The following is a 13,373-nucleotide window of genomic DNA, read 5'->3' as shown; positions in this document are numbered from 1 at the left end:
TCTAAGCCTACTCACCCGGGCGTCCTCACGATGGAGTCAGGCCAGTCGCCATACCGGGGTGTGTATGCTCAGGCGCAATCGCGGCGTACCGTACCCGTGGGGGCCGCCGCGGCAAACGCCAGACAGCCTGTCAGTCTCAAGGCAGAAGCTGTAAGGCATGTAACCCGATCTGGGTGGTCCTCGAGTGAGGGCGGCGGATGTGAGGCAGAACCCACGATACATAATGCCGCATGGTTCGCTGTTCAGTCTCCTTTGTTGGGCCCTTCTCACCCGTTTGCATATCCCGTTTGCTCACGCCGATCAAACGTGCTCTTGACAGCTCAAGCCTTCCTCCCCCCCGTTGACCAAACGGCTCACGCCACACCTTGACGATGAAGTTCATCACCTTCCTTGCGGGCCTTTTGGCCGCCGTGGCCCAAGTACAGGCCGCGGCCGTCATCGCCCACTTCATGGTACTGCCGATCACCACCTTTCCCCGTCTCCGTTTGATGATCATGATCGCCCTAACATCCCCGTGCAGCTCATCAACACCAAGAACTACACCATGAGCGACTTTGAGGATGACTTCAAGCTCGCCAAGGAGGCTCACATCGACGCCTTCGCGCTCAACATGGGCATGACGGACCCCCACACCGCCGAAGCCCTCGACGTCGCCTTCACTGCCGCCGCCAAGGTTGGCTTCCACCTCCTCTTCTCCTTCGACTACATGGGCGGCGAGCACGGTGGTGCCCCGTGGCCCGTGGAGACCATCCTCGAGATGGGAGGCACGTACTTCCAGCGCGAGGAGTACCTCAAGTACGGCGGCAAGCCCGTGGCTTCAACATTTGAGGGCACCGAGAACGCCGAGGACTGGATCGAGATCAAGAACAAGACTGGGGCCTTCTTCATCCCCGACTGGTCGTCTGTTTCTCCCGAGGAGGCCCTCAGTCTTGCGGGTGGCGTCGCCGATGGTCTGTTCAGCTGGAACGCCTGGCCCATTGGAAGCACCAATATGGACACCAAGGGTGACGCTGCCTATATCTGGGCTCTTCAGGGGAAGCCTTACATGATGCCTGTCTCCCCATGGTTCTACACCAACCTTCCTGGGTACAAGAAGAACTGGGTTTGGCGCGGCGATGATCTCTGGTATGACCGCTGGAAGCAGGTCTTGGATATGCAGCCTGAGTATGGATCCCCTTTTCCCGTGACTTCACGACCGCGACACTAACATAAAATAGCTTCGTCCAAATCATCTCATGGAACGACTACGGCGAGTCCCACCACATCGGCCCCGTCCGCTCCAACGCCCTCGAGGCCTTCTCCGTCGGCGAGGCCCCCTTCAACTACGCCCTCGACCACCCCCACGATGGCTGGCGCCACTTCCTCCCCTACCTCATCGACACCTACAAGCGTGCCATCCCCGCCTCCATCACCGAGGAGGGCTTCATGGCATGGTACCGCGGCTCGCCCGCCCTCGCCTGCGCCGACGGCGGAACCGTCGGCAACTCCATCACCCAGGCGCAGAAGACCATGGCCGTATCCCAGGTCGTGCAGGACAGGATCTTCTTCTCCGCCCTGCTCAACTCCACCGCTGAGGTCACTGTCTCCGTCAACGGCAAGACGCAGAAGGGCAACTGGACCTCCGTCCCCGATGGCGGCAAGGGTGTGTACCACGGCAGCGTGCCCTTCACCGAGGGAGGCGACGTCGTTGTCACCATGGCCAAGTACGGCATTGAGATTGCCAAGATCGAGGGCAAGAAGATCCTGACGGATTGCCCTGACGGTCTGACCAACTGGAACGCCTGGGTTGGAAGCACCGAGGCGCTGCACGTTGACGATCCCAACCCGACACCTACGCAGACTGGCGATGGCCCGAAGAGCACTGCCTCCAGTGACGATGACTCTGCGGCTATGTCTCTGAGTCAAAGTCGTGGCCTTGTGTATGTGGTTGTCGCTCTTGTTAGCTTGGTTGTTGCCGGGGTGGTGTGATTGAAGGATGAAGGAGAGATGAAGTATATGAAAATCAAATGAAGTCATACAAGGATGACGACGAGAATTAAGAGATTTGGAAGGCTTGGTGGGCGCTTTGGATGATACCCCTGTTAGAGATAGATACCCGATGGCGGATTGAATTTGAGCGTGGGCTTGGTGATGACTTCACGAGTATCGAATCTCAGATACCATGAGTCTGCATGGAGATTAACACAACACAAGCCCTATGGATAGGTTATTTACCATGTGTAGCAGTTTGATTATTATTAGAACAGAGCTTCGCTTCTCATGATTCCCAGGCCGGATTAGTGCCGCTGTCCGCATAAGACAGCTCGTCTGCGACTTTTGATTTCTGCCATTTTCCCACAGGCGTCGTCCGCGCAGAAACTGCAATCTTGGAGAATTTGAACTCATCAAGATACATTTCGTAGGAAGTGTAAGGAGAACCTAGTTCGCTCTACACAAAGAACATAGTATTGTTTAGAGGTCTCCCTAGCCCTAAGCTCTTTGGTTTTTCGTCTTCCTCATGTAGCATATTAAGTGAGACTTGGCTTGCAGTTGTGTGTGTGTGTGTTGGGGGGGGGGGGGGGGGGGGGGGGGGGGTCGGGGGGGGGCAATGTATAATAATTCACCTCGCTGCTCTTAGCAATTCTGACAAAATTCACTACATTTCAATATCCCTCAAAGGTATGACGAGGCTGGTCAGAGTCACCCACCAGGAGACGTGAACGCGTAAGGAGAGAGTACTCAATGGCCGGCAATAATGTCATTGGGCATTCCGTGATCAGGATTATGTCTCTTATTTTGGATCTTCTATTGAGACTATCGTAAGCTAGACTTCTCTTTCTTCTTTACTTGTCATTCTCAGCGGTTTTGGGAAAAGCCAAACCTGTCATCTCGAAGCTACAAATATGTGAGAGCTGTTTTCTTTCTTCTTTTTCTCACTCTTCGTATCATTTCTGAAGTAATTCAAAATGAACACCTTCCCCCAACCCCAGACCACGTTCATTGCAAGATCCAAGATCCAACACATTAGGCCGCGGGAAATGATGAATCCTCTCTAACACTAGTTATTGGATGGGAGGGTTACACTACTACACACACATATGCGCAAATACCTCAGGCCAGCAACCCGTTCTTGTTTTTCACTGCATTTTTAACCCCTCTCCATGGTCTGAGCAATTCTGGGAGATACAGGCAAAGTATCCTGTCACCGTTTTCCTCGCCCTGCGAAAGTAGTGCCTAGGCTCGGTGAGAGGGACTCACCGAGACGGGGATCAGCATCCATGCAGCGTAGGATTCAAGGTTCCGGCAATCCAGCTGCCTTTCCGGGACTAGATAAGATGCCGACCTCCACGAACAGAACATGCGGTCCATGCCTCAAACGGGGCTTGGACGTCATCCGATCTCGCTTCTCTCATCTCATCGTCAAGCTCCAGACCCCTCCTCAACTTCGATCTCTCACTTAATTGATCGTCACACCATTGCATATCTGCCATTGATTGTAGTGACAAGATGCACTGGCTCACTCCGCTCATCGCAGCAGCGGCCTTCCTCTGGGAGCCCGTCGCCAGCGACCCCAAGCCAAAGTACAACCCTCTCCCTCCGCTCCGCGAACAAGCCCGGGTGCAAGATGCCTGGACCGAGGAGCGTAAAGCCACAATTCCAGCTTTGCTCAAGAAGCATGGAGTCGACGCATGGCTGGTATGTCAACGTCTCATCCATCCTCCTCATCAAGCTATCTAACGAATCCGCAGATAAGCCAGCGCGAATACGCCGAGGAGACAGTCTTCTGGTCCCTCAAACCAGCAACAACATTCTCCGCCCGCCGTCGCACTACATGCCTCTTCCTCGCCGAGCCTCTCGCCCTCGCCTCCTCCCTACCCAAACAGCCGGGCTGCATCGTAGGCTGGACCACCGACGTCTGGGAGATCCTCAAAGAGCAGCTCGAAGCAGCCAACCCAGCGACCATCGCCATCAACGCGCACCCCGAAATCGCCTTCGCGAGCGGCCTGCACGCGGGCGAGTACCAGGCCATGGCGAACGGCCTCGGCGGCGAGTGGACGAGCAGGATGGTGGTCAAGCCCGAGATCGCGGTCGAGTTCATCGCGGCGCAGCCCGCGTCGAAGCTGCCGCAGTACCGCGAGATCATGGAGACGGCGTGGGCCATGATCGCGACGGCTTTCAGCGCAGAGGTCGTCGTGCCGGGGAGGACGACGACGGGGGACGTGGAGTGGTGGTTGCGGGAGGAGATCCTGGCGCACAACTTCTCGACGTGGTTTCAGCCGAGTGTTAGTGTTGTCGACGAGGCGCTGCCGTGGGCAATGGAGATAGAACGCGGCGTGGACGAGGGGGCGGGTGGGAGGATTATTGAGTATGGGGATATGCTGCATGTCGATTTCGGGCTGTCTGCGATGGGGTTGAATACTGACACGCAGCATGTTGGGTACGTGCTGCGGCCGGATGAGACGGATGTCCCGGAATCGCTCAAAGAGGGCTTGAATAAAGGGAACAGACTTCAGGATATTGTGAGGGAGACCATTACAGTCGGCCAAACGGGAAACGAGATGTTGAAGACGTCTCTCAATCAAATGCACAAGGAGGGGATCGAGGGCCGTGTCTACACTCACCCCATTGGAGACTGGGGACATGCTGCCGGTCCATTAATCGGTATGTTGCCGTCTGAACTTGGCTCACATTGACTAATCCCCGCCAGGCATGACGAACATACAGGACTATGTGTCGGCATCCGGCGAGCTGGCTGCAGTCAGGAACATGTGGTTCAGCGTCGAGCTGCTCGTGGAGCACTACGTCCCTGAACGAAACCAGACACTCTGGTTCGCCTTGGAAGAGGACGTCTACTTCGCTGGCGAGGAAAAGGGCTGGCAGTGGGTATATGGGCGACAAGAGGAGTTCCACCTGGTGAGAACAGCCAAGAAGCAGGAAGCGATTGAAGAATTGTAAACCGAGTCACATAACAAATGGACGTACTTTAAAAGGTCCAATGACCAAAAGGGGAATCTATCATGATTGCTTTTTTAGTGCCCGTATTTACAACGAATTCCGCTCCCATCCCTTTTACGCCTTTCCGTTCTCCTTCTTAACAGGCGGCAGCAGGCTCCTCGTCAGCTGTCTCGCGTGCTGCGCCATGAGCGCATCCATCAGCACAATGGCCGCCATGCCCTCGACAATGGGGATAGCACGGGGCACAACACAGGGGTCGTGACGGCCCTTGGCGGCCAGGACACCCTCGCTCTCACCATCGTAGGTCGCCGTCGTCTGGTCCTGGCCAATGGTGGCGGGGGGCTTGAAGGCGATGCGGAAGTAAATGGGCGCGCCGTTCGAGATGCCGCCCTGGATGCCGCCGGAGTAGTTAGTCTTGGTGGTCAGCTTGGAGCGCGGGATGCCCATGCGCTGGCCCTCGGCCTGGATCTCGCTCTCGGGGGTCTTGACGAAGGCGTCGTTGTGCGTGGAGCCGGGGATCTCGCAGCCGCCGAAGCCGGAACCGATCTCGAAGCCCTTGGTGGCGGGGATGCTCATCATGGCGTGGGCCAGCTCGGCCTCGAGCTTGTCGAAGCAGGGCTCGCCGAGGCCGATGGGCGGGTTGCGGATGACGCAGGTGACGGTGCCGCCGATGCTGTCCTCGCGCTTCTTGAAGTCGCTGATGCAGTCAATCATCTTCTCGTTGGTCTCCTCGTGGGGGCAGCGGACGGGGAGGAACTCGTCGACGGTCTTGCGGTCGATGGTGTTGAGGAGGGAGAGGAAGGCGGGGTTCGTGGACGGGGTCGGGTGCTCGGGGGTCGGGGGGAAGAGGTGGACGTTGCCGACGCTGGTGGTGAAGGCGGTGATTGTTGTGCCGTAAGCGTCGCGGAGGTACTTCTCGGCGACGGCGCCGGCGGCGACGCGGGCGATGGTCTCGCGGGCGGAGGAGCGGCCACCGCCGGAGCTGGCCTTGACGCCGTACTTCTCGAGGTAGGTCCAGTCGGCGTGGGACGGGCGGGGGAACATGTCCATGGTGGAGTTGCCGTAGTCTTTGGGACGCTGGTCCTCGTTCTGGACGATCATGCCGAGCGGGGTTCCCAAAGTGACGCCGAACTCGGTGCCGCTCTGGATAACGACGCGGTCCTTCTCGTTTCTCGGGGTGGTGAGGGCGCTCTGGCCGGGGCGGCGGCGGTTCAGCTGGGGCTGGACATCGGACTCGGTGAGGGTCAAGCCGGGCGGCACGCCGTCGACGATGACGCCGACGGACTTGCCGTGGGACTCGCCGTAGCTGTTTGGCGAAAAGGTTCAAGTTAGTCCATTGGCCATTGAAGGGTTCATATCGGACGCGACGCACGTCGTGACCTTGAAGTAGTTGCCGAACGTCGACATTTTGGGTGTTTGGTGGTGAAGATTGGGAAAATCTGGGCCGATGTTCGGTGAGTCAAGCCAAAAATCCAAAAAGAATTCGAGTCGTCCGATGCGGGGTGGAGGGGTTCGTTTACTTTATACGCATGGCCCCGGTAATGAGGTGGAGCTTGGCTTTACAGGGATCATGTCGTTGATGAGGCAGAAATTCTGATAGATGCAACCCTCAACCTCATCTCAACACTCACTCATCCTCGTGTTGACGACTCATCACAGGTCACGGTAAGTGACTCATCCAACTCCGTATTTTCCATGGAATTCTAATGAATGTTACAGGCTAAAATCCACTTGCTTGTGTCACAAAGACGATCCACCTCGGTCAACCCTCACCGAAAGCTCAGCACGCCCCGAAACACAATGTCATTGTCATAAGCATCGGACTCAACCCCTACCACCGTCACCATGTTCGCCGCTCGCCCGGTCTTCAGGAGCGTGAGCCACATCAAACACCAACCAAACTTCCGCCCCTTCTCAGCCCTCGCCGCAAACCCTTCCTCAAAAACCCAAGTCTACATCTCCAACTCCCGCTCGCCGTACATCAACCTCTCTATAGAGCACCACCTCCTTCAAACAACACCATCCGACTCCAATATCCTCTTCCTCTACACCAACCGCCCGAGCATCGTCATAGGCCGCAACCAGAACCCGTGGCTCGAAGTAAACCTCCCGCTTCTGCAGTCCCTAGACCGCAGCCGGGATGCCATCGACCTCGTCCGCCGCCGCAGCGGAGGCGGCACTGTCTTCCACGACGAGGGAAACGTGAACTACTCCGTCATCTGCCCGCCCGCCAATTTCGATCGCGATAAGCATGCCGAGATGGTGTGCCGTGCGCTTCACAGGCTGGGCGTGCCAGACGTGGCCGTCAACTGTCGACACGACATCATCATAACCACGCCCTCGGCAACCCCCATCCCCTTGTCGTCGTGCACGGGCAAACCTCTCGCGAACGCGGAGAACACGTACAAGATTTCTGGGTCGGCGTACAAACTCACCCGTTTACGCTCCCTCCACCACGGAACCTGTCTCCTTTCCTCCCCGAACTTGCCACGCATCGGCAGCTTTCTCCGCTCGCCGGCGGAACCCTTCATCAAGGCTCGAGGAGTGGAGAGCGTACGCTCGCGGATTCGCAACGTCGGTGTCGAGGATACGAAGAAATTTGAGGAGGCGGTGGTTGAGGAGTTTGGAAAGATGTACGGTGCGTTCGACGTGGAGGCACGGCTAGGGGAAGAGGCGGGACAAGTTGAAAGCGTGAAAAAGGGGATCAAGGAGCTCGAGGCAAGTTGAATATCATGAAAACTCAACATCATGTTGCTTTGATCACGGCGAAGCCCTCAGCTAACGGCATTCACGTTGCAGTCGCGAGAATGGATCTACGGTCAGACACCACTTTTCACCTTCTCAACGCACCCATCAGAAGAAGATGACAGGGAACGCCCCGAGCTACCCGGCAAGGTAAGGAATATGCCTCGCCTCTCACAACATCACAGGCGTTGATCGCTGTCATGGTGCTAACGAAAGCATTTAGTTCAAACTCTCATTCGAATCTCGCCACGGCTTCATTCAACAGTTCACCCTTGAAGGGCTCTCGTCTGCTCAGCCCCAGACTCTCTCCGAGTCCATGATCAACTCTCAGATCTGGGAAATAGACGACTGGGCCCAGCAACTGCGTGATGGCGGTCTAGATGCTGGTGATGCTTCAACCGTTGGACCATGGCTGAACTCTCTGCTCGGCAAGAGGCAGGTGTAGGCACCACGGGCTTCGAGGCCTGCTGAGCACCTGAATCTTGCGAGACGACAAGCCTTACATCATACATGCCGATATTTTAGACCTGTTCACCGCCGACCGTACGCGGATCTGCTTACTTAGCTACCTCGTTGACGAGGCAGATACCCGGAAGATCAGTGATCGATCAAAGATTCGGAATGCTCGCGAGGGTCGACGGAGATGAAGTTGCTCCCAAGTCCAACTTAACAAGAACACAGATATAATCTGCGTCGAAGCGTCATTTGGTATCTCTGATAAAGCTTGCGGAGAAGCCGGGGGCTGGTAGACTGTGTGTCGTGAACTAGGTGGATTGTGATAATCCCTGGACATCATCCCATAGACGTGTAAGATATGTGAAGATCTGGCGATATACCATATAATACAATCCCTAAAAGTATTAAGCATTCTCGGATGGTTTATTCTTGGTCTATTGAGTAGTTCTGTCTCTACCGTGCTCGGACATGTCTCCCAAGTTCGTCGCAGTTATTCGGTCTCGTTGGCGAACAGCATTCATCACGATATGAGCTCCTCTGTTGCCTCATGAGCTACGTAGAAGATAACCAACGGTCAGCCATTTGACTTTCGTTATTTCTAAGCACCTCTAGACACGTCGTTCCAGACGACTGCGCCATTCATCCTCGACTTCGCACGCAAATTCACACATGTGTTTCTCAAACCCCCAACCAACATCGTCATCACAAGCCAACGCCAAGAACACAATTCCAAAAAGGAATCCGAGTCACCCCGACCCTGTGAATCCTCTGTCTCATGAAGAAAGAGGCAAAAACGTAACCCTAGAGGAAAGAGGAGCATCAAGCATCAGGACCCTTTCTTACCACCTTCTCCGCAAGTGTCATCACCAGTCCCAATCCGAGACATCACACTCACTCACCTCAACACTTTCCCAAAGCCACTTCTTTCCCGTCACCCTCCCCCCCTTCCACCGTCCAGCATCCCCAAATCAGGCACATATCTGCATCTGTTTCTAAACGACCCCCGATAACCGCCGGTTCTACGTTCCAGAGAGACTCTCACATCACGCGCGGGAAGTCGGTGTCACAGCATTGCTCCCATCCCGACATCCAAGACATTTTCTCTCGCTCACTCACCACCTCGAGAGAAACTGCGACAACTAGTCCAGGTCTGATAATCCAGACACTACCCAACCTTCAAAGAATTCCACCTTTCCCAGACACGGGTTACACAAACCCAGCGAAATGCTGGCCATTAAAAGACAACAGGTCCGAGTATGGTAACAATTCTCCAAGACATACATATCTCCTCCCTGTTTTTTCCTCCGCTCCACTGCCGAAGCGATCTCCGGGAACTCACTCACCAACATCACCCCGAGGTAGCATTCCTTCGCCCACACTCACAAAAAACACATCCCATTTTCGCAACTTTCCCATCACGAGAGATGGCGTGGCCCATGATAAGGGAAGAAGTGGAAAGGAAGGTGGACCGGACCGGGTGTGCTGCGTGAAACATCTCCAATCAGGCAGATCGTCTCTCTCCCTCCTGTCTTCGAGCAGCAGACGACGAGCGACGCAAAGAAAGACCATCAGCAAGGAAGAAAGATACCGGTCTGTCTCTGCCTCGCCACACTTTTGATTTACCCGCCACAAGCTCCTACTAATTCTCTATTAAGCCCCAGGCAGCGTGCTACCTAGACAAAACGGTCGGTCACCATACCATGCCACACGCCATTCACATCCCCCCTCCCACAAAGAACGAACGTTGCACCAAGGAAGGCCGTCGCACCAGTCACTGGTCACCCCAGCCCGGAAACATGAGCATCAACGTGAACCAGAAAGGCGGAAGAGGAAAAGGAAGAAGAAAAAAAGGTGTGGCTGCATACCGCACACCCGTAGCATCACCATCATCATCATCTTCTTCCCCCGTCCCCAACTTCTAAATCCCCTCCGTCGTCATCGGTTCACCATCCATCTCTTAGCTCCCATCCTAGCCTCCCGTGCTACGAGATAGGCGCAATCAAGAGTGACGCGTGCTAGAGGCCCTTACGTGACAGACCGGGAAGCCCAAACCACCGGGATGCGCGTTGGGTGACTTACACACGAGAACACAGTAATTAGTCACTTACGATCATCTCTCCCTGCCCCGGATGGATGGCTCGCCCTGAACCGAGACATGCCGTCAGGAATACCTAATAAGATGATCACCACCACAACGTGACGAGGCGTGAAGCCGTGAACACTGTACAAGATAGCATGGCAGTCAGTATGGTGCGGCTTGCGTATTACGATATGATATTCATCCACCCATCGTCACACGCATCCATCCCTCTGCTCCTCCCCCGACGCCGTTTTCAACTTCTTGAACAGACACTACCTACCCCTCACAGGATTTCTCCAGCACCAGGAAGAAACCGAAGATCACCATTCACTAGCTAGCGAACATGCAGGGACGTGATCGTCCATCCATCCCCCGCCCAAAAGTCGTTCTTAGGAGAGGATTGGCAGCCAGACACAGCCCCAAGCACCCCGACCCCAAAATTTGGGATGACGTGCAGCAGCACAGAACACTTGCTGTCCAGTCCAGACCCCAACCACCAAACCAACAGCACCAACACCAACACCAAGCGGCGCGCTGTGCTGTACTGTGCCGTGCTGACGACCCAGCAAGTTTCCATCCGGGGTTTGCCCACTAAAAACCCCCTCCACGAGCCGAAGCTTCCCACCTCACAGCTTCACCAGATTTCTCCGCGGAACTCTTACTTAATAGCAACCACGCTAAGAAAAGAGACACATCACTTTCACACGTAGGCCAAGAAGCAGAGCAAATCATGCAAACTCGTTGGTCAGACCCAAGCAAACCATCACCCAGCTGCGCCGCAACCACGCATCACCGGGGCTTTTTCGCTCACCTTGGATTTCACGGTCAGCAACGAACGTCACCCCCGGCCCAGGCAGGCGCGTGTCACACCGAAAACCCCGCCGGCGCCCTCACCTTTTCCCCCTCTAGTCGCCGCTCGCGTCCCCATCACACACATCCTCTTTTTCTCTCTTCTGCGAGCTCATCCGTGATAGATGACCAACTCGTCCTTCTCAACCAATCCCCTCTCGAAACCCCGAGACATTGGAGAGCCGAGAGAGGGGCGGGTTGCGTCGGGTATTTTGAGCCCAGAGTGAGAAATGCGGAGGAGGCGGGATAGCTCCATGGTTACACACACCACCGGCCAAAGGAGCGTTGTGTGTGCTCGCTCCGTCTCCCGATGTGTCAGACCAATCAGCCCCTCGGAAAAAGCTGAGATGTGATAGTGGCGGCTACATCGAACAGTGAGCGACAGCCATGCTTGAGGACAGGAAGAGAAGGCCCGGCGTAAAACCGCAAACACATGCAGCCGTTCACAAAGGGAGGCAGACGCCCGGCCAAATCGGTGCGATTCCTCGCCCGCTTCGGAGCAAACCAGCTCCTGCCCTCCCCCCCTCGGCGAGCGAATAATCTCAGCCGCCCCTCCCCTTTCCCCCTCCTCCGCATTTCTCGAGCCCCCTTTCGTCCCCATAATACCCCGGATGAATGCGTATCTCTTTTTTTGCTTTTTCCGAGGGCGCACATCTCGACCGGGCCGGGGGCTTGCTTGCTGAGAGACAGTCAACGTCGGCGTCGTCAACGGGGGTTTGCCTGTGCAAGAAATCACATCGCGAGTCAAGCCATGCTCTAGCTGAGCGACCTGAGCAGCCATCCGCCAGCGATCAGCTCGTCGTGGCATGGAATAGCGAGCCTTTCTTTTTTTCCCGCTCTGCAGCTTACAGTCTGGGGAAAAGCGGGAGGGCTGAACGGTACGTGTTTGATGTGCAGGACATGGTGTGTGCGAGTACTAGGGGGTCATCCAGACAATGATGCCATGATAAGTAAAGATGTTCATCTTCCCCATGCTTTAGGGCAGCCGGTTTCACGGCTGCTTCCAACTAAGGTCCAACGGCTTTCCCGCCTCCCCCAGACGTCTGATATTTTTGACACTTTGCTAGGCGCAGATCCGTGGGAAAGTAAAGAGAGTGTGTGGTGTACAGGCAACGTTCAAAGTCGGAGGAGGAGGGGTGGAAAAACATCAAGAGGCGCGCAAGCCGCAAACCCCGCCACCCCGGATAGAACCATTGGGGCTACCGGACGGGCGCGAACGTCGACGCCAACGGCTCGTAAGGGTAGTAGCCAACAGAGACACTTCGTAAACGTGATGAGCACATGTCAGACCAGTAAGGGGAAGAAAAAAACAGTGACGGGGAAGAAAAGCAAAAGGGGGGAGGGGGCGGAATTGAGTGCAACGCCATACAAGAAACGTAGATGCCAGCCGGCGTTCGCTGAAACGACGGAGGTCGAGACTGAAGCCGCGATGTGAGCAGTCACATTCCGGAGACCCTGCAAAAAGAGTGTGTCCGTGAGGGAGCGCAAAAAGCCGGGGTAAGGTGTCAGCAGGGGTGCGATCGACCCGACGACCACCAGATGAAGGGGAGAGAGTTCTTTTCGGGGCTCGCATTGCGTTTCCACACGTGTGCCCAATTCTAATCGCGCAGCTTGAAATCGGCTGTAGTTTGGGGTTGATGTTCAAGTTTGAAGTTGAGGCCTAGAAGAGAAAGGAGCGTCACCTCCGGAGACTTGAGAGCGAGGCTTATCTTTGAGAAGAAGCAGAGAGTTCGGGTCGATCGACATGCGCCGCTCAACGGTGAACCATGCTTGCCATGCTTCAAGAACCCAGTGCCGGAGTTTTGCGTAGACGGGATTGAACGGCTGAGGTTTTCTATTTGTGTCGCGCGAAAAAAGAGCACAAAAAAACTGGGAAAGTTCCATTTGTCGTTCGAGCTTGCTTAAGTTCCCGTTGTCTTGCAGACAGGATGATGCATGGTGCTCGTCTATTGCGTCGTCCGCTGCTGGCTGCGCCCTTTTCTTTTGTGCGGCCTTAGCCTGGCGTCGCTTGGAGCGGGATACTCAAGAGGCGACGTTGGTGCGTGGGCAGACAAGTTGAGCCACGACTCAGTCCCGCGCATGTACGGACCCGTGTGGCAGCCATCGACGATAACCTCGTGCGCGGGCAGCTGATTTCGACCTGCCCGCCCGGCCACCATAATTTCGGCATTGGGTATTAACCCCATATCCGACGCGCTGAGCACCGCGCAGCCCGCCTGCATCACCGAGCCCCCTTTCTCCATAGGGGTCTCCGGCCCGTAAATTGTGTCCGGATCTGTCAGGTTCACGATGTCCTCACTTTTTTCCC

At 55.8% G+C, this 13,373-nt stretch overlaps 3 protein-coding genes across 3 annotated transcripts; 2 read left to right on the top strand and 1 right to left on the bottom strand.

Annotated features, from left to right (window-relative positions):
• Nucleotides 1-371: 371 nt before the first annotated feature.
• Nucleotides 372-1,968, top strand: Mutanase-5 (Mutanase; the record flags this gene model as incomplete). Its single annotated transcript, XM_036635605.1, has 3 exons — nt 372-452; nt 521-1,164; nt 1,218-1,968. The coding sequence occupies 3 exons, from the start codon at nt 372-374 to the stop codon at nt 1,966-1,968; spliced, it is 1,476 nt and encodes a 491-aa protein (XP_036499171.1).
• A 3,081-nt stretch (nt 1,969-5,049) lies between these two features.
• On the bottom strand, nt 5,050-6,342 carry aro-2-1 (Chorismate synthase; the record flags this gene model as incomplete). The annotated part of the gene is made up of 2 exons (XM_036635604.1): nt 5,050-6,241; nt 6,308-6,342. The coding sequence occupies 2 exons, from the start codon at nt 6,340-6,342 to the stop codon at nt 5,050-5,052; spliced, it is 1,227 nt and encodes a 408-aa protein (XP_036499172.1).
• A 438-nt stretch (nt 6,343-6,780) lies between these two features.
• aim22 (putative lipoate-protein ligase A) lies at nt 6,781-8,125 on the top strand (the record flags this gene model as incomplete). Its single annotated transcript, XM_036635603.1, has 3 exons — nt 6,781-7,626; nt 7,735-7,830; nt 7,904-8,125. 3 exons carry the CDS (start codon nt 6,781-6,783, stop codon nt 8,123-8,125), a joined length of 1,164 nt encoding a protein of 387 aa, XP_036499173.1.
• Nucleotides 8,126-13,373: the final 5,248 nt, after the last annotated feature.

This window comes from Colletotrichum siamense, assembly GCF_013390195.1.
Source record: "Colletotrichum siamense strain Cg363 chromosome Unknown KSG_Cg363_contig02, whole genome shotgun sequence".
NCBI classification, from domain to species: domain Eukaryota; kingdom Fungi; phylum Ascomycota; class Sordariomycetes; order Glomerellales; family Glomerellaceae; genus Colletotrichum; species Colletotrichum siamense.
This window is presented reverse-complemented; position numbering and strand designations above follow the sequence as displayed.